General features: G+C 45.1%; 2 protein-coding genes across 3 annotated transcripts in view; both read left to right on the top strand.

The window, feature by feature from the left end:
• The first annotated feature begins 2,792 nt into the window (after positions 1–2,792).
• Positions 2,793–18,220, top strand: LOC124009245 (ZZ-type zinc finger-containing protein 3-like). The gene is made up of 2 exons (XM_046320842.1): positions 2,793–2,943; positions 16,789–18,220. The coding sequence occupies exons 1-2, from the start codon at positions 2,855–2,857 to the stop codon at positions 18,203–18,205; spliced, it is 1,506 nt and encodes a 501-aa protein (XP_046176798.1). The 5' UTR covers positions 2,793–2,854; the 3' UTR covers positions 18,206–18,220.
• LOC124009247 (ZZ-type zinc finger-containing protein 3-like) overlaps positions 18,220–21,465 on the top strand; it is a 39,614-nt gene continuing 36,368 nt past the window's right edge. For both annotated transcript variants that reach the window (XM_046320843.1, XM_046320844.1), the window contains exon 1: positions 18,220–18,586. In XM_046320843.1, coding sequence (XP_046176799.1) covers positions 18,372–18,586 — 215 coding nt within the window. In that variant the 5' untranslated portion in view covers positions 18,220–18,371. The remainder of the gene's footprint in view (positions 18,587–21,465) is intronic.

The following is a 21,465-nucleotide window of genomic DNA, read 5'->3' on the forward strand; positions in this document are numbered from 1 at the left end:
AAATAACTAAACGATATCGTCTCAAGAAGGACTGGTATGTTTTGCTCTGTAGATGGGTTAAGATGATGGGTTTTTAGATGTACCAGTGCGTCAGGGTTAGAAGAACTAACGTGAGTCCGGAGTCCCAGCACTTCCTTGTTATTTATCTCTCCCCCCCCTTGGCCAGACCAGGGGCTGATTTACTATTGTATCCTATTCCCAACATAGTGCACTACTTTGGGCCAGCGCCCCATGGAACCCTATTCCCTATATAGTGCACTACTTTGGGCCAGCGCCCCATGGAACCCTATTCCCTATATAGTGCACTACTTTGGGCCAGCGCCCCATGGAACCCTATTTCCTATATAGTGCACGACTTTGGGCCAGCGCCCCATGGGAAATAGTGTGGAGGCATTTGATGTTAATAGCCTTTTTGCATAGATTATGTGTCAGGCAGGCTCTCGGTTCACAATGCATGCTTTAGAGGGGACCCCAGTCACTCAATCAAGCCAGGGTTGGGGTCAATCCCATTTCCATTTAGGAAGTCAACTGAAATTCCAATTCTGATTTTCCTCAACGCTTCTCTGTGAGAAAAAATGTGGAACGGAATTTAAATGGAATTGACCCCAACCCTGACACGCTAATCACTGGCCACATTATCATATTAAATTGCATGTAAAATTGCTCACTCGTTGCATAATATGTACTCAATGAATCACAAACTTCTGTGGCTATCTGAAATGTACAGAATTACATAACAGTCAGTTTTGTCAGTGGAAGACATTAATATGTGTATAAGGGTATGTTGCTTATGGTATGTGGTCCCTGAAGGCCGAAGAAGCAATCTAGATAATGCTGTAGGTATGTGAACTATAGGGCATAATGCATATCATGAACATGTCTGTTCTGATTGGCTGATATGATTCTAATAAACCCTGATGATGAAAGGGAACAGTTGAATAGTGTAATTGTTCTGTCCCAAACATGATTTCTCTACACTGAATTTGTCACACGTGCCGATTACAACAGGTGTAGACCTTGCAGTGAAATAGTTACTGACAAGTCCTTAACACTTCTTTTTCTTAAGTAAAAAATTTAAAAATTAAAATGTGAGAGCAGTAGTAAAAAAACAGCGAGGCTATATACAGGGTATTACGGTACAGAGTCAATGTGGAGGCTATATACAGGGTATTACGGTACAGAGTCAATGTGGAGGCTATATACAGGGTGTTACGGTACAGAGTCAATGTGGAGGCTATATACAGGGTATTACAGTACAGAGTCAATGTGGAGGCTATATACAGGGTATTACAGTACAGAGTCAATGTGGAGGCTATATACAGGTATTACAGAGTGTCAATGTGGAGGCTATATACAGGGTGTTGTCAATGTGGAGGCTATATACAGGGGGTACAGAGTGTCAATGTGGAGGCTATATACAGGGGGTATGGTACAGAGTCAATGTGGAGGCTATATACAGAGTCAGAGTCAATGTGGAGGCTATATACAGGGTGTACGGTACAGAGTCAATGTGGAGGCTATATACAGGGTGTTACGGTACAGAGTCTATGTGGAGGCTATATACAGCGTATTACGGTACAGAGTCAATGTGGAGGCTATATACAGGGTATTACGGTACAGAGTCAATGTGGAGGCTATATACAGGGTGTTACAGAGTCAATGTGGAGGCTATATACAGGGTGTTAGGTACAGAGTCAATGTGGAGGCTATATACAGCGTATTACGGTACAGAGTCAATGTGGAGGCTATATACAGCGTATTACGGTACAGAGTCAATGTGGAGGCTCAAGAGTCAATGTGGAGGCTATATACAGGGTATTACGGTACAGAGTCAATGTGGAGGCTATATACAGGGGGTATTGGTACAGAGTCAATGTGGAGGCTATATACAGCGTATTACGGTGCAGAGTCAATGTGGAGGCTATATACAGGGTGTTACGGTACAGAGTCAATGTGGAGGCTATATACAGGGTGTTACGGTACAGAGTCAATGTGGAGGCTATATACAGGGTATTACGGTACAGAGTCAGTGTGTGGTCATTGAGGTAATATGTGCATGTAGTTAGTTAGTGACTGCATAGATAAATTGTGAGTAGCAGCAGTGTAAAAGAGGGAGGGGGACAATGCAAATCGTCAGGGTAGCCATTTGATTAGATGTTCAGGAGTCTCATGGTTTTGTTTGTAAGAGCTTTTGGGAAACTTTTTGGACCTCGACTTGATGCTCCGGTACCTCTTGCCGTGCGGTAGCAGAGAGAACAGTCTAATGACTAGGGTGGCTGGAGTCTCACAATTTTTAGGACCTTCCTCTGACACTGCCTGGTATAGAGGTCCTGGATGGCAGGAAGCTTGGCCCCAATGATGTACTGGGCAGTACACATTACCCTCTGTAGTGCCTTGCGGTTGGAGGCCAAGCAGTTGAAAAACCAGGCAGTGAAGCAACCAGTAACCAACTTGGTTGCACTTTTCAGTCTCCAGAGGGGGGAGGGTGTTATGATCAAAGTACATTTTGTATGGAAATGTATGTTTCATTCAATTGTGGACCAAAACTTGGTTGTCTATCATTACATGTTATGTTTAGCAACTAATAATCTCATCAAATAAGATTCTGAACTACTAATTTCATTATAAGGGACCCTTTATTTCTAGGTTATAAGAAAGTGTCATTTAAAAAAAATGATTATCAAACGTGCATGTGGCAACAACATTTTACTATATGATAGATCCAATGTTTGGCTCAGATGTGAGATTGGGGCACCGGGCCACACACTTTATTTTTTGGCACTAGCCGTTGTTTGGTCCGTAGACCTACCTACTGTTCTCCCTGCAACAGCAAAAAATGTAGTGTTGCATTTTGATGAGCGCCGCCAGTCGTGAAACTCTGCAGCACACACACACACACACACACACACACACGGTGTGCAGCAAACGATTTGCGGAAGTGAGGTGAGTAAAATACTCTTAACTAGCTTCATGAAACCATTTTTCAATAAACGATTAATCGGTCGCAATCAAGTGTGATCAGAAGTGAAGCATTAACTTATGTACTCTACGTGTTTTTAAATTAAGTGAACCAATAGAGGCCGTTATTCAGGAGATTTGCTTTAGGAAAGTTGCAACACCGAACAATCGGCTACTAGCCGCTGTTAGCATCGCTGCTAGCCAACCACCAATGTTTTAGCTAGCTGTGTATCAACTAAACTTGTTTTTAGTGTTAGCTAGCTTGTCAAATACCTTTTTTTTTAAATAAATTTTGCATATAAACTATTATTCACTAGCTTACCGCTATTTTACGACCCAATATATATATATAGATAGTGAATTGGCTAGTTATCCGTTGCGCCAATGCAATGTAGCTAACCGCTAGTTAGTTTTTATTTCATGTAATAAAACAAAGCTAAGCTAGCGAAAATGATTAGCTTGGATTTTTCGTTATTTTTCGGTCACTTAAACTGTTCCGAGTTTAACAGCTTTTCTCAACTAATGTCTAATAACGGTTTCTGGTTGCATAATGAATTGGGGTGCGACCCAACCTGGCACATGATGCTTCAGTCTTTTAATGGGTTTGGTTAGCATGTGGGCTAACGGTAGCGGCTACACGTTTGACTTGGTAGAATAGGGCACCACTAGCTACCATGGCGCTGGACACTATATCTGTACACTAACTGTACTGGATCTTTAGTTCATTGGCTTTATTGGACATTCGCGCATCAGTGTTGTGAAACTTTGGGTTTCTGCAGGTTGGGGCTCAACCGGGTCTCTGTGTCTGTCGGTGCCGGTCCAATCCGCGGATTTGGTTTTCTGTCGGTGCCGGTCCAATCCGCGGATTTGGTTTTAGTCTGTCGGTGCCGGTCCAATCCGCGGATTTGGTTTTAGTCTGTCGGTGCCGGTCCAATCCGCGGATTTGGTTTTAGTCTGTCGGTGCCGGTCCAATCCGCGGATTTGGTTTTAGTCTGTCGGTGCCGGTCCAATCCGCGGATTTGGTTTTAGTCTGTCGGGGCCAATTGAACGGAGTGATTCGGTAAAGTAAACTACGTGAGACGAGGACGAAGTAAAATCCTCCAATGTTTACATTGTGAATTAGTGAAGTTTGATCAAAAAACACCTACCTGCGAACAACTCCACCTTGTACTATCGATGAAGAACGCGGTAGTTATCTGTTTTTGTTTCACATGCGTTTTGTTGTTGTCTATTTGTTTACACGATTTTAAAACACACAAAACATCTATATTGAAGAATACCAACATGACTGTGAATTGTTGCGGGGGCCGAATACAAAAAGCAAGTGTCTGCTCAGCTAGTAGAAACACGTGTCAATTTAAAGTTCATACCATGCAACACGCGTCCTTGGCAGGAAGTAACTTACTCTTGACGTGTTCGACTGAAGTTTACACCTCTTTGGTCCCTGTTCAAAAATATTGCACTATATTGTGAATAGGGTGCCAGAGGAGAGGTAGGCAAGGTACAACCTCTAAACTTCAGTCGTAGGAGTTGCGTGTTTATTTCACAACCTTTGTCACCAGAAAATAAACTGTTTACTCACTATGGCATGTTCAAAGTTAGTTCCTCTAGTCATATATACAGTGGGGAGAACAAGTATTTGATAACGTGCAAAATCGGCAGTGTTTCCTACTTGTTCTCCCCACTGTATATAGTTGAACTAGTTTATTACACTCACAATACCTCTTCCTGAATGAGTCCACTCCGTGTCTGAAATCATGAATTTTGTCCAGGGCTCGTAGGCAGTTGAATACCTGTTAAATCAAGGTGAACCAGTCGGCATGTGCAGTAGAGTGTCACAATAGACAACGCCCCCGTCTGCCTGTGCGTTCTCCATCTGTCTTTCCCTTCCTTAGTTTCTACATGGTTAGGTCACATTACTTCTTTGTTGGAGTGGTGTGTGGAGGGCACTATGACAGTGTTACTCACTATTTTTTTGCAAGGTGTACAATTTTATTTTTTATTTACCCTCAACTGACTTGACTAGTTAAATAAAGAACAAGGCCTCCTGTGGGTGCTGGGACTTGGAGTAAAAATAAATAAAATACAAATATAGGACTATACACACATCACAACAAGAGAGACAACACTATATAACGAGAGACCTAAAGACGACAACACAGCATGGCAGCAACACATGACAACACAGCATGGCAGCAACACACGACAACACAGCATGGCAGCAACACATGACAACACAGCATGGTAGCAACACATAACAACACAGCATGGCAGCAACACAGCATGGCAGCAACACACGACAACACAGCATGGCAGCAACACACGACAACACAGCATGGCAGCAACACACGACAACACAGCATGGCAGCAACACACGACAACACAACATGGCAGCAACACACGACAACACAGCATGGCAGCAACACACGACAACACAGCATGGCAGCAACACACGACAACACAGCATGGCAGCAACACACGACAACACAGCATGGCAGCAACACACGACAACACAGCATGGCAGCAACACACGACAACACAGCATGGCAGCAACACACGACAACACAGCATGGCAGCAACACACGACAACACAGCATGGCAGCAACACACGACAACACAGCATGGCAGCAACACACGACAACACAGCATGGCAGCAACACACGACAACACAGCATGGCAGCAACACCTGACAACACAGCATGGCAGCAACACCTGACAACACAGCATGGCAGCAACACCTGACAACACAGCATGGCAGCAACACCTGACAACACAGCATGGTAGCAACACACGACAACACAGCATGGTAGCAACACACGACAACACAGCATGGCAGCAACACAGCATGGCAGCAACACACACAACACAGCATGGCAGCAACACAGCATGGCAGCAACACACGACAACACAGCATGGCAGCAACACACGACAACACAGCATGGCAGCAACACACGACAACACAGCATGGCAGCAACACCTGACAACACAGCATGGCAGCAACACCTGACAACACAGCATGGTAGCAACACCTGACAACACAGCATGGCAGCAACACCTGACAACACAGCATGGTAGCAACACCTGACAACACAGCATGGCAGCAACACCTGACAACACAGCATGGTAGCAACACACGACAACACAGCATGGCAGCAACACAGCATGGCAGCAACACACGACAACACAGCATGGCAGCAACACAGCATGGCTGCAACACATGACAACAGCATGGTAGCAACACACGACAACACAGCATGGCAGCAACACACGACAACACAGCATGGCAGCAACACAACATTGCAGCAACACAACATGGCAGCATAAAACAGGGTACAAACATTATTGGGCACCGACAAAAGCACAAAGGCCAAGAAGGTCGAGACAACAATGCATCACGCATATTATGAATTATCAACTGATTCAGAGCAATAGAGCACATGCAATTGATTTGACGTACAGCACATCATGAATATATACATACACACATCAAATAGGCTACATCACATGGAAACGACCCATATTAAGGGTTACCTCAGCAGATGAATGAACCAAAATGTCCCCTCTGCTTCTTGACTGAATTCATTCTAAATGTATAGTCTGTTGTTGCTATCCTTGTGAGGCCATCCAGGTGTGCATTGGTCAGTCTGTGAAACAAAAACAGAGAATCAATGTTCATTGTTGAAAATGATGTCTTGTGTCGTTGACTATCATTAACCTCACTAGGGTATGTGGGACGGTAGAACGGTTGAAGGCTTTGTATTTTGTCCTGTAGTTCATCCAATGTAACTGGAGAATCCAGTGTGTTCTGCTAGTCTTTAAAACCTCACTAGGGTATGTGGGACGGTAGCGTCCTACCTCGTCAACAGCCAGTGAAAGTGCAGAGCGCCAAATTCAAAACAGAAATCCCACAATTAAAACTCCTCAAACATACAATTATTTTACACCATTTTAAAGATACACTTGTTGTAAATCCAGCCACAGTGTTCAATTATGACCAAACCAAACTATTATGTTAGGTCAGAGCCAAGTCACAGAAAAACACAGCCATTTTTCAAGCCAAAGAGAGGAGTCACAAAAAGCAGAAGTAGAGAAAATGAATCACTAACCTTTGATGATCTTCATCAGATGACACTCATAGGACTTCATGTTACACAATACATGTATGTTTTGTTCGGTAAGTTAATATTTATATCCAACAATCTCAGTTTACATTGGCGTGTTACGTTCAGTATTTCCAAAACATCCGGTGAGTTCTCATTGAAGTTGAAAATCTCCTTGTACTCCATGATATCCTTGAATCTTGACTCAAACTCCCAACTTAAACTCTTCCAACACACATGCATCATAGCTAAAACGGTGCAGTATGCCTGGGTTGGCTGCTCTGAGTGTTGGTAAATTAACAAACTGTCAGGTATGAACAGTGTGGTGGGTTTAGTTTGAAATGCTGTGACTACACGCAGTATTTTGCCTGGAGTTTTATATTTCCCTTGAAGCTGGAGATTCACCGTGTTCAGGTGGCAGGTGATGTTAGTTTAATACATACATACACATAGTTAGTAGATGGTAATGGTCCCATACACATAGTTAGTAGATGGTATTGGTCACATACACATAGTTAGTAGATGGTAATGGTCCCATACACATAGTTAGTAGATGGTATTGGTCACATACACATAGTTAGTAGATGGTAATGGTCCCATACACATAGTTAGTAGATGGTAATGGTCCCATACACATAGTTAGTAGATGGTATTGGTCACATACACATAGTTAGTAGATGGTATTGGTCACATACACATAGTTAGATGGTAATGGTCCCATACACATAGTTAGATGGTAATGGTCCCATACACATAGTTAGTGGATGGTAATGGTCCCATACACATAGTTAGTAGATGGTATTGGTCACATAGTTAGTAGATGGTAATGGTCCCATACACATAGTTAGTAGATGGTAATGGTCACATACACATAGTTAGTAGATGGTAATGGTCACATGGTTAGTAGATGTTATTGGTCACATGGTTAACAGATGTTATTGGTCACATGGTTAGCAGATGGTAATGGTCACATGGTTTGCGCCTTCTTCATCACACTGTCTGTGTGGGTGGACCAATTCAGTTTGTCGTTGATGTGTATGTCGAGGAACTTAACTTTCCACCTTCTCCACTACTGTCCTGTTTCCTGAAGTCCACAATCATCTCCTTTGTTTTGTTGACGTTGAGTGTGAGGTTATTTTCCTGACACCACACTCCGAGGGCCCTCACCTCCTCCCTGTAGGCCGTCTCGTCGTTGTTGGTAATCAACCATCTCACTGTAGTGTCGTCTGCGAACTTGATGATTTGAGTTGGAGGCGTGCTTGGCCACACAGTCATGGGTGAACAGGGAGTACAGGAGAGGGCTGAGAACGCACCCTTGTGGGGCCCCAGTGTTGAGGATCAGCGGAGTGGAGATGTTGTTTCCTACCTTCACCACCTGGGGGCAGCCCGTCAGGAAGTCCAGGACCCAGTTGCTTAGGGTTGGGTTCAGACTCAGGGCCTCTAGCTTAATGATGAGCTCGGAGGGTACTATGGTGTTGAATGCTGAGTTGTAGTCGATGAACAGCATTCTTACATAGGTATTCCTCTTGTCCAGATGGGGTAGGGCAGTGTGATGGTGTTTACATCGTCTGTGGATCTATTGGGGCAGCAAGCCAATTGAAGTGGGTCTATGGTGACAGGTAAGGTGGAGGTGATATGGTGCTTGACTAGTCTCTCAAAACACTTCATGATGACGGAAGTGAGTGCTACGGGGCGGTAGTCATTTAGTTCAGTTACAGCCCACCAGTTACAGCCCACCAGTTACAGCCCACCAGTTACAGCCCACCAGTTACAGCCCACCAGTTACAACCCACCAGTTACAACCCACCAGTTACAGCCCACCAGTTACAGCCCACCAGTTACAGTCCACCAGTTACAGTCCCACCAGTTACAGCCCACCAGTTACAGCCCACCGGTTACAACCACCCATTTACAGCCCACCAGTTACAACCACCCAGTTACAGCCCACCAGTTACAACCACCCAGTTACAGCCCACCAGTTACAACCACCCATTTACAGCCCACCAGTTACAACCACCCATTTACAGCCCACCAGTTACAACCACCCATTTACAGCCCACCAGTTACAACCACCCATTTACAGCCCACCAGTTACAACCACCCATTTACAGCCCACCAGTTACAACCACCCAGTTACAGCCCACCAATTAACCCTTTCACCACCGTTTCAGATCAGTTTTTACACTCTGGTATCTCTGATAATATCTGCAATCAGAAGGTCTGACAAACATCCGTTTTGTTGGGCAGGAGGAAGTGGCCGTAGTTAGAGATCCCTTGATACCAGTCTACATCTCCCTGTCAAACACAGCCTTATTTGTCTCGTCCTAGTTCTGGGGACTCACAGGGGTGCAAACTTGAGTGTTTGCCCTAGCACTGCACACCAGATTACACCAATCTGTTAATTATTGTCTAGGCAAACAAAGTTACACTGAACAAAAAATATAACGCAACATAACAAGTGTTGGTCTCGTGTTACATGAGCTGAAATAAAAGATCCCAGAAATGTTACAGACAAAAAAGATGATTTTTCTAAATTCTGTGCACAAATTTGTTTACATCCCTGTTAGTGAGCATTTCTCTGCCAAGATATGCCACACCTGTAAGGAGGATGGATTATCAAGAAGCTGATTAAACAGCATGATCATTACACAGGTGCACATTGTGCTGGGGACCATAAAAGGCCATTCTAAAATGTGCAGTTTTGTCACACAACACCATAGATGTCTCAAGTTTTAAGGAAGTGTTCAGTTGGCATGCTGACTGCAGGAATGTCCATCAGAGGGTACTATGAGGCCCTATTGCCAGACAATTGAATGTTAGTTTATCTACCATGAGCCGCCTCCATCGTCGTTTTAAACCGGCCTCACATCCACAGACTACATGTAACCAGTCCAGGACCTCCACTTCCTGCTTCTTCACCTGCGGGAGCATCTGAGACCAGCCACCCAGACAGCTGATGAAACTGTGGGATGGTCTGAGACCAGCCACCCAGACAGCTGATGAAACTGTGGGATGGTCTGAGACCAGCCACCCAGACAGCTGATGAAACTGTTGGTTTGCACAGCTAAATCATTTCTGCATAAAACTTCTCGGGGAAACTCATCTGCATATGTGTTGTCCTCACAAAGGTCTTGCAGTTCTGCTGCCTTCATTGGGCCTTCGATGGATGCTGGCATGCTGGAGAAGGGTGCTTTTCACGGAGGAATCCTGGTTTCAACTGTACCGGGCAGAAGGCTGAGAACATGTATGGCGTCCACCGCCATCACCTCATGTTTCAGCATGATAATGCTCGGCCCCATGCTGCAAGGATCTGTACACAATTCCTGGAAGCTGAAAATGTCCCAGTTCTTCCATGGCCTGCACACTCACCAGACGTGTCACCCATTGAGCATGTTTGGGATGCTCTGGCTCGACGTGTACGACAGCGTGTTCCAGTTCCCGTCAATATCCAGCAACTTCACACAGCCATTGAAGAGGAGTGGGACAACATTCCACAGGCCACAATTATAAGCCAAACCTGATCAACTACAGTGCTTCGAAAAGTATTTAGACCCCTTGACTTTTTCCACAATTTTTCTAGCCTTATTTTAAAAAATCCTCATCAATCTACACACAATTCCCCATAATGACAAAGTGAAAACACGTTTTTAGAAATGTTTACAAAAAAAACAAAAAAATGAAATACCTTATTTACATAAGTATTCAGACTCTTTGCTATGAGACTCGAAATTGAGCTCAGGTGCATCCTGTTTCCGTTGATCATTCCTGAGATGTTACTACAACTTGATTGGAGTCCAACTGTGGTAAATTCAATTGATTGGACATGATTTGGAAAGGCACACACCTGTCTATATAAGGTCCCACAGCCTCCATCATTCTGCAGCATTGAAGGTCCCCAAGAACACAGTGGCCTCCATCATTCTGCAGCATTGAAGGTCCCCAAGAACACAGTGGCCTCCATCATTCTGCAGCATTGAAGGTCCCCAAGAACACAGTGGCCTCCATCATTCTGCAGTGTTGAAGGTCCCCAAGAACACAGTGGCCTCCATCATTCTGCAGTGTTGAAGGTCCCCAAGAACACAGTGGCCTCCATCATTCTGCAGTGTTGAAGGTCCCCAAGAACACAGTGGCCTCCATCATTCTGCAGTGTTGAAGGTCCCCAAGAACACAGTGGCCTCCATCATTCTGCAGTGTTGAAGGTCCCCAAGAACACAGTGGCCTCCATCATTCTGCAGCGTTGAAGGTCCCCAAGAACACAGTGGCCTCCATCATTCTGCAGCATTGAAGGTCCCCCAGAACACAGTGGCCTCCATCATTCTGCAGCATTGAAGGTCCCCAAGAACACAGTGGCCTCCATCATTCTGCAGCATTGAAGGTCCCCCAGAACACAGTGGCCTCCATCATTCTGCAGCATTGAAGGTCCCCAAGAACACAGTGGCCTCCATCATTCTGCAGCATTGAAGGTCCCCCAGAACACAGTGGCCTCCATCATCCTTAAATGGAAGAAGTTTGGATCCACCAAGACTCTTCCTGGAGCTGGACGTCTGGCCAACCTGAACAATCGGGTGAAGAAGGGCCTTGGTCAGGGAGGTGACCAATAACCCAATGTTCACTCTGATAAAGCTCCAGGGGTCCCTCTGTGGAGAAAAGAGAACATTCCAGAAGCCACTCCTCAGTAAAAAGCACATGACAGCCTTCTGGAAGGTTCTCCCATCTCTGCAACACTCCACCAATCAGGCCTTTGTGGTAGAGTGGCCAGATGGAAGCCACTCCTCAGTAAAAAGCCCATGACAACCCACTTGGAGTTTGCCAAAGGCACCTAAAGACTCTCAGACCATGAGAAACAAGATTCTCTGGTCTGATGAAACTGAGATCGAACTCTTTGGCCTAAATGCCAAGCGTTACGTCTGGAGGAAACCTGGCGCCATCCCTACGGTGAAGCATGGTGGTGGCAGCATCATGCTGTGGGGATGTTTTTCAGGGACTGGGAGACTAGTCAGGATTGAGGGAAAGATGAACGGAGTAAAGTACAGAGAGATTAGTGCTGAAAACCTGCTCCGGAGTGCTCAGGACCTTAGACTGGGGCGAAGGTTCACCTTTCAACAGGACAATAACCCTAAACATACAGCCAAGATGACACAGAAGTGGCTTCGTGACAAGTCTTTGAATGTCCTTGAGTGGCCCAGCCAGACCCAGCACTTGAGCCCGATCGAACATCTCTGGAGAGATCTGAAAATAGCTGTGCAGTGACTCCCCATCCAACCTGACAGAGGATCTGCAGAGAAGAATGGGAGAAACTCCTCAAATGCACATGTTCCAAGCTTGTAACGCCATACCCAAGAAGACTTGAGGCTGTGATTGCTGCCAAAAGTGCTTCAACAAAGTACTGCGTAATGGGTCTGAATAATTATGTGATAGTTGAGTTTTATCTTAACAACTTTGTAAAAATGAACAAAACAGTTTGTTTTCTTTGTCATGGGGTACTGTGTGTAGATTGATGAGGGGAAAAACTAAACCTGCCACCTGGCTATAGACCAAGCTAACACAACCAGCTAAAGGGTCACTCTGCAGTCTGTCTGCAGCCAGATCTGACCACTCTGCTTGTCTGTACGGGTGGGGGGGTCTGTCTGAGACAGGAAGGGGAGCAGAAGTATTGATAGGGAAAGTATGGTGATGAGGCCCTCCCTCTCTACACTATGTTTTGAATAACCTTTACCCTCCCCTAATGAAAACCACCACCCTCCACTCACTGTTACCACCGATGACAACCCCCCTTTAACAGCTGAGCTGGTTTAACTAAATGTGGACAACATCAAGGGGTGTAAATACTTCCTGAATGCACTGTATGTGTGAAGGAGATGTGTTGCGCTGCATGAGGCAAATGGTGGTCACACCAGATACTGACTGGTTTTCTGACCCACGTCCCTTCCTCTTTTCTTCAGGTATCTTTTGAACAACATTTGCATATCTGTATTCTAGTCATGTGACATCCATATATTAGGGCTTAATTTATTTATTTAAATTGACTGATTTTCATTAAATGAACTGTAACTCAGTAAAATCCTTGAAATTGTTGCTTGTTGCGTTTATATTTTTGTTCAGTGTAAATTATAATCTGTAACACTGCCCCGAGGGAGGATTTAGTGTAAATTATAATCTAACACTGCCTCGAGGGAGGATTTAGTGTAAAATATAATCCAACACTGCCTCGAGGGAGGATTTAGTGTAAAATATAATCTAACACTGCCTCAAGGGAGGATTTAGTGTAAATTATAATCTGTAACACTGCCCCGAGGGAGGATTTAGTGTAAATTATAATCTAACACTGCCTCGAGGGAGGATTTAGTGTAATATATAATCTAACACTGCCTCAAGGGAGGATTTAGTGTAAATTATAATCTAACACTGCCTCAAGGGAGGATTTAGTGTAAATTATAATCTAACACTGCCTCAAGGGAGGATTTAGTGTAAATTATAATCCAACACTGCCTCAAGGGAGGATTTAGTGTAAATTATAATCCAACACTGCCTCGAGGGAGGATTTAGTGTAAATTATAATCTAACACTGCCTCAAGGGAGGATTTAGTGTAAATTATAATCCAACACTGCCTCGAGGGAGGATTTAGTGTAAAATATAATCCAACACTGCCTCGAGGGAGGATTTAGTGTAAATTATAATCTAACACTGCCTCAAGGGAGGATTTAGTGTAAATTATAATCTGTAACACTGCCCCGAGGGAGGATTTAGTGTAAATTATAATCTAACACTGCCTCAAGGGAGGATGTAGTGTAAATTATAATCTAACACTGCCTCAAGGGAGGATTTAGTGTAAATTATAATCTAACACTGCCTTGAGGGAGGATTTAGTGTAAATTATAATCTAACACTGCCTCGAGGGAGGATTTAGTGTAAATTATAATCTAACACTGCCTCAAGGGAGGATTTAGTGTAAATTATAATCTAACACTGCCTCAAGGGAGGATTTAGTGTAAATTATAATCTAACACTGCCTCGAGGGAGGATTTAGTGTAAATTATAATCTAACACTGCCTCGAGGGAGGATTTAGTGTAAATTATAATCTAACACTGCCTCAAGGGAGGGCTCAAATCTTGGCAGATTAGAATGTAACAGGAAGTCACCCCACAGGGTATCATTACGTCATAGATTCACTCTCGGGTTGGTGGTTATGCTGTGTTGCTTTGTGCACAGAGATCCTATTAAATGACTATGTAATTCTATGGTTTTGTCTAATACATTACTATGTGGTCCTGTGTAGCTCAGTTGGTATTCTAGTGGTTTTGTCACACATGACTATACATTACTATGTAATTCTATGGTTTTGTCTAATACATTACTATGTCATTCTATGGTTTTGTCTAATACATTACTATGTCATTCTATGGTTTTGTCTAATACATTACTATGTAATTCTATGGTTTTGTCTAATACATTACTATGTAATTCTATGGTTTTGTCTAATACATTACTATGTAATTCTATGGTTTTGTCTAATACATTACTATGTAATTCTATGGTTTTGTCTATTAAATTACAACGTGTAACTTTTTGGGCGACCCGACCAAATTCACATAGAAATGTTATTTTTATATTTTTAAACCGGTTGTATTCCCGTTCTTAAGTTTAGTTTTTCGTCTTTTACTTTAGGTTTTGTACACAAGCTTCAAACAGCTGAAAATACTATATTTGTTGTCATGGAAAACATATTTCAGTGGTTTAGATGGTACAATGATTCTCAGTGGTTTAGATGGTTCAATGATTCTCAGTGGTTTAGATGGTTCAATGATTCTCAGTGGTTTAGATGGTTCAATGATTCTCTGGTTTAGATGGTTCAATGATTCTCTGGTTTAGATGGTTCAATGATTCTCAGTGGTTTAGATGGTTCAATGATTCTCTGGTTTAGATGGTTAAATTATTCTCTCTGGTTTAGATGGTTCAATGATTCTCAGTGGTTTAGATGGTTCAATGATTCTCAGTGGTTTAGATGGTTCAATGATTCTCAGTGGTTTAGATGGTTCAATGATTCTCAGTGGTTTAGATGGTTCAATGATTCTCTGGTTTAAATGGTTCAATGATTCTCTGGTTTAAATGGTTCAATGATTCTCAGTGGTTTAGATGGTTCAATGATTCTCAGTGGTTTAGATGGTTCAATGATTCTCAGTGGTTTAGATGGTTCAATGATTCTCAGTGGTTTAGATGGTTCAATGATTCAGATGGTTCAATGATTCTCTGGTTTAAATGGTTCAATGATTCTCAGTGGTTTAGATGGTTCAATGATTCTCAGTGGTTTAGATGGTTCAATGATTCTCAGTGGTTTAGATGGTTCAATGATTCTCGGTGGTTTAGATGGTTCAATGATTCTCTGGTTTAGATGGTTCAATGATTCTCAGTGGTTTAGATGGTACAATGATTCTCAGTGGTTTAGATGGTTCAATGATTCCCTGTGGTTTAGATGGTTCAATGATTCTCAGTGGTTTAGATGGTTCAATGATTCTCTGGTTTAGATGGTTCAATGATTCTCTGTGGTTTAAATGGTATAATGGTTCAATGATTCTCTGGTTTAGATGGTTCAATGATTCTCTGGTTTAAATGGTTCAATGATTCTCAGTGGTTTAGATGGTTCAATGATTCTCAGTGGTTTAGATGGTTCAATGATTCTCAGTGGTTTAGATGGTTCAATGATTCTCTGGTTTAGATGGTTCAATGATTCTCTGTGGTTTAAATGGTATAATGATTCTCAGTGGTTTAGATGGTACAATGATTCTCAGCATTGCTTCTTTTGTCACAAACTGAAATTAGGCGAACTATTAGAATTTCTATATAAAATGTGTATGTATATATTTTGCACTTTTAAATGCCTATGTAATTCTATTGTTTTCTCTTTGAAATTGTTAATATTTTTATTCAGGGTACTATGCGAATCTCAGGTCTTGACCAGAGATTAGGGTTGTCCCAAATACCACCCTATTCCCTACATAGTGCACTACTTTAGACCAGACACCTATGGAACCCTATTCCCTACACAGTGCACTACTTTAGACCAGAGCCCTATAGAACCCTATTCCCTACATAGTGCACTACTTTAGACCAGAGCCCTATAGAACCCTTTTAACACAAGATCCTGTCAGCCCGCCAGAATTTCCCAACACTCAGTCTGATTGGTTCATTAGCCTCATTGTCGACATAGAAGCAGGATTTCCCTACAGGAGGTGCTGTGTGTTTTGCTTATGAAGATGCTACTCTCTTAAGTCAGTTTCCTGTACGACTTAAGCCTAGGGGAATAATGTGAAGCCTTATGTATCCCTTATGAAGCCTAATGTAGCCTTTATGAAGCCTAATGTATCCATTATGAAGCCTTTATGAAGTCTAATGTAGCCTTTATGAAGCCTAATGTAGCCTTTATGAAGCCTAATGTATCCCCTATGAAGCCTAATGTATCCCTTATGAAGCCTAATGTATCCCTTATGAAGCCTAATGTCGCCTTTATGAAGCCTAATGTATCCATTATGAAGCCTAATGTATCCATTATGAAGCCTAATGAAGCCTTTATGAAGTCTAATGTAGCCTTTATGAAGCCTAATGTATCCCTTATGAAGCCTAATGTCGCCTTTATTAAGCCTAATGTATCCATTATGAAGCCTAATGTATCCATTATGAAGCCTTATGTATCCTCGCTTTACAAAGCCTTATAACCCCTCTGTCTCCTCCAGGTACCCCATTCTGCAGCAGGTGACTGAGCAGCACAATGAGACGTCAGTAGTCCCCCTCCGTAGCATGGCCACGTCACGTTCCTCACGCGTCACAAGGTCATCAGTCGGGCTCAATGGATTGGACGAGAACTTCTGTGGCCGAACCCTCAGGAACCGCAGTATCGCCCAGCCGGAGGAGGTTCAGGGGTCACCGCTCCCCGGCAGCAGGGCTCCCCGCTCCCCCAAGAAGAGACAGGACGCCCAGGCTGGGAGCTCAGAGAAGCCTGGGGGTCACCAGGGAAAGGTAACCCACCACAAGGCCTCCTCAGTGGACAGGGAGACATGGCCGAGCCCCAGGAAGAGGGGACTGTCCTGCTCAGAGAGAGAGAGTGATGGGTGTGGGGGTTTGGACCAGGCTGAGAACTGTGAGGGGAGGGGGAAGGAGACGTCGGGGGCTGGTGGGAGAGATGCTTCTCTGCTCCTCAAAAGGGCCAAACGGTGTTCCCGTCACGGGGAGTCGCAGGGCCCCGAGGACGACCCCTCTTCTGCACCCGCCAAACCTGACACCCCCCCATCCTCCTGCAGCCCCCCATCCTCCTGCACCCCCCCAGCGACTGTAAAGGAGAACAGGGAAGAGGGTGACCCGCTCAACCTAATCTGCACCGCACCCTCTTCCTCTTCTCCACAGAACCTCAACAAAGAGGAAGGTGAGGAGGAGGACAGCGGTGGCCATATTGAGAGCGACTGCCATGCTCAGCAGCCCCTGAACTCCACTTCCCATAATTCCCCTGTTCCGCCCCAGAACTCGAACTCCCATAATTCCCCTACTGGACAGACCAGCAGTGTCTTTGACGCTCAGACAATCCCCCCGGGTGCCAGCACCGCCGTTAACACCGGCTGCCAAGGTCCCAGTCCCACACTGCCGAACGGCGGCCAGATGGGGGCTCCCTGCCCCTCGCCCCCAGACCCCATAGTGCCTTGGAGAAACTGTGATCCTGTGCAGGAGGAGGAGGAGGAGGAGGTTAGGGACTCTGGGGAGTATTCTGCTCCTCCTCTGGCCTCCTTTGAAGAGGACTCCTCCACCCCACACCTGTCAGTCAGGGAGGAGGAAGTGGAGTTGGATGTAGTGGGGGACTCGGTGTGTCAGGAGGAGGAAGTGACAGCGACCGAGGAGGAGGAAGAGGAGGAGGAGGAGAGTACCAACGGGAGAAGTAATGGTTGGCCACTGGTGCAGGATGCTGTTGCCACCAGTATCATCAACGTAAACCACAACATCAACAACTCAGGAGAATCCACCATGCCTTTGCTAGCCCCCCAGACCCCCTCAGAGACCCCTTCTGTCTCCGGCACTTCGCCCCCGTCTTTCACCCAACCCCACGAACACCAATACACCCTGAGGACTTCGCCCCGGAGAGCTGGGGCCCCCTTCGTCCCCTAAACCCTGCTCCCCTCCCAGAGACCCTCTTCGGGACAACGGCCCTCTGAGAGAGGGGGCCTGTCGGAGGCTTGATCTGGACGTTACTCTGGCTACTTCTACCCCTTCTTCAGGTCCCTCCAGCAGCCAGGCCAGGGGAGGGTCTCTCCCATCTCTTCTGTCGGTTCCCATGGAGCAGGGAGCCGGTGGGGATGACAGGGGCAGGGTAGTAGGGGACGGTCGGGACTACGGGGAGCTCCGAGAAGGCATCCGGGCAGCCAGTAAGGAGGTTCCGGTAGGAGGAAGCCAGCAGCAGGAGGAGGAGGAGAAGCAGGTGGAGGACGAAGAGGAACCAGATGTGTATTACTTTGAGTCGGACCACCTGGTGCTCAAACACAACAAAGAGTGCGTAGTGGGAGTTCCTGGGATTATATCTAGATTATTGTCCTGTCAATTGACAAGCTCAATTCCTGGAGGTCCAAGTGTCTAAACGTTTTTGCTTCTCTTTTGTACTTGATTGATTAGTTAAGGTAATTGATTAGTTAGGAACTCCCCTCAGCTGGTTGTCTAGGTCTTCATTGATTTAGTTAGGAACTCCCCTCACCTGGTTGTCTAGGTCTTCATTGATTTAGTTAGGAACTCCCCTCACCTGGTTGTCTAGGTCTTCATTGATTTAGTTAGGAACTCCCCTCAGCTGGTTGTCTTCATTGATTTAGTTAGGAACTCCCCTCACCTGGTTGTCTAGGTCTTCATTGATTTAGTTAGGAACTCCCCTCACCTGGTTGTCTAGGTCTTCATTGATTTAGTTAGGAACTCCCCTCACCTGGTTGTCTAGGTCTTCATTGATTTAGTTAGGAACTCCCGTCACCTGGTTGTCTAGGTCTTCATTGATTTAGTTAGGAACTCCCCTCACCTGGTTGTCTTCATTGATTAGTTAGGAACTCCCCTCACCTGGTTGTCTTCATTGATTAGTTAGGAACTCTCCTCACCTGGTTGTCTAGGTCTTCATTGATTTAGTTAGGAACTCCCCTCACCTGGTTGTCTAGGTCTTCATTGATTTAGTTAGGAACTCCCCTCACCTGGTTGCCTAGGTCTTCATTGATTTAGTTAGGAACTCCCCTCACCTGGTTGTCTAGGTCTTCATTGATTTAGTTAGGAACTCCCCTCACCTGGTTGCCTAGGTCTTCATTGATTTAGTTAGGAACTCCCCTCACCTGGTTGTCTAGGTCTTCATTGATTTAGTTAGGAACTCCCCACACCTGGTTGTCTAGGTCTTCATTGATTTAGTTAGGAACTCCCCTCATCTGGTTGTCTAGGTCTTCATTGATTTAGTTAGGAACTCCCCTCACCTGGTTGCCTAGGTCTTCATTGATTTAGTTAGGAACTCCCCTCACCTGGTTGCCTAGGTCTTCATTGATTTAGTTAGGAACTCCCCTCACCTGGTTGTCTAGGTCTTCATTGATTTAGTTAGGAACTCCCCACACCTGGTTGTCTAGGTCTTCATTGATTTAGTTAGGAACTCCCCTCACCTGGTTGTCTTCATTGATTACATTTAACATTTACATTACATTTAAGTCATTTAGCAGACGCTCTTATCCAGAGCGACTTACAAATTAGTTAGGAACTCCCCTCACCTGGTTGACTAGGTCTTCATTTGACACCAATTAAATTGAAATCACAGAAACCAGCAGACACGTGTTCCCTCCAGGAACTGAGGTTCAAACCCCATCTTTAGAATCAGCAATGATTGTGGTCAACTCCATAGTACCTGTAAAAAGGTCTTTGGGACCTGGGTCGTACAGGTCTTTGGGTCCCGGGTTGTTAAGGTGTTTGGGTGCAGGGTCGTACCATTCTTTGTGTCCCGGGTCTTTCAGGTCTTTGGGTCCCGGGTCGTACCATTCTTTGGGTCCCGGGTCATACCATTCTTTGTGTCCCGGGTCGTACCATTCTTTGTGTCCCGGGTCGTACCATTCTTTGTGTCCCGGGTCGTACCATTCTTTGTGTCCCGGGTCGTACAGGTCTTTGTGTCCCGGGTCGTACCATTCTTTGTGTCCCGGGTCTTTCAGGTCTTTGGGTCCCGGGTCGTACCATTCTTTGGGTCCCGGGTCGTACCATTCTTTGGGTCCCGGGTCGTACAGGTCTTTGGGTCCCGGGTCGTACAGGTCTTTGGGTCCCGGGTCGTACAGGTCTTTGGGTCCCGGGTCGTACAGGTCTTTGGGTCCCGGGTCGTACAGGTCTTTGGGTCCCGGGTCGTACAGGTCTTTGGGTGCAGGGTCATACAGGTCTTTGGGTGCAGGGTTGTGAAGGGTATAATGTAGAAATGGAAAATTGTTTATTTTTATTTTTACAAGGAGCACAAATTGGTAGCACTGTAGAGCTCTGACTCACTGGAAAATGCTGGAAACGTTATTTCCATTGGATTGACTGCAGGTTTCTCCTTCAGTAGATTTTATAGGCTACTACTGTCTGCTGTCTGTTAGTGTGGATGGCTGCTGCAGTCACCCCTCAACACACCAGCATCAGATATTACAACTGGGTCTGTGGTGATAATGGGGGTTAGTGATGACAGGGGGGTTGGTCTGTGGTGATAATGGGGGTTAGTGATGACAGGGGGTTGGTCTGTGGTGATGACATAGTAGTTGGTCTGTGGTGATAATGGGGGTTAGTGATGACAGGGGGTTGGTCTGTGGTGATAATGGGGGTTAGTGATGACAGGGGTTGGTCTGTGGTGATAATGGGGGTTAGTGATTGGTCTGTGGTGATGACATAGTAGTTGGTCTGTGGTGATAATGGGGGTTAGTGATGACAGGGTAGTTGGTCTGTGGTGATAATGGGGTTATTAATGACAGGGTAGTTGGTCTGTGGTGATAATGGGGGTTAGTGATGACAGGGTAGTTGGTCTGTGGTGATAATGGGGGTTATTAATGACAGGGTAGTTGGTCTGTGGTGATAATGGGGGTTAGTGATGACAGGGGGTTGGTCTGTGGTGATGACATAGTAGTTGGTCTGTGGTGATAATGGGGGTTAGTGATGACAGGGGGTTGGTCTGTGGTGATGACATAGTAGTTGGTCTGTGGTGATAATGGGGGTTAGTGATGACAGGGTAGTTGGTCTGTGGTGATGACATAGTAGTTGGTCTGTGGTGATAATGGGGGTTAGTGATGACAGGGTAGTTGGTCTGTGGTGATAATGGGGGTTAGTGATGACAGGGGCTTGGTCTGTGGTGATAATGGGGGTTAGTGATGACAGGGGGGTTGGTCTGTGGTGATAATGGGGGTTAGTGA

The sequence above is a fragment of the Oncorhynchus gorbuscha genome, linkage group LG22, assembly GCF_021184085.1.
Source record: "Oncorhynchus gorbuscha isolate QuinsamMale2020 ecotype Even-year linkage group LG22, OgorEven_v1.0, whole genome shotgun sequence".
Lineage (NCBI taxonomy): Eukaryota > Metazoa > Chordata > Actinopteri > Salmoniformes > Salmonidae > Oncorhynchus > Oncorhynchus gorbuscha.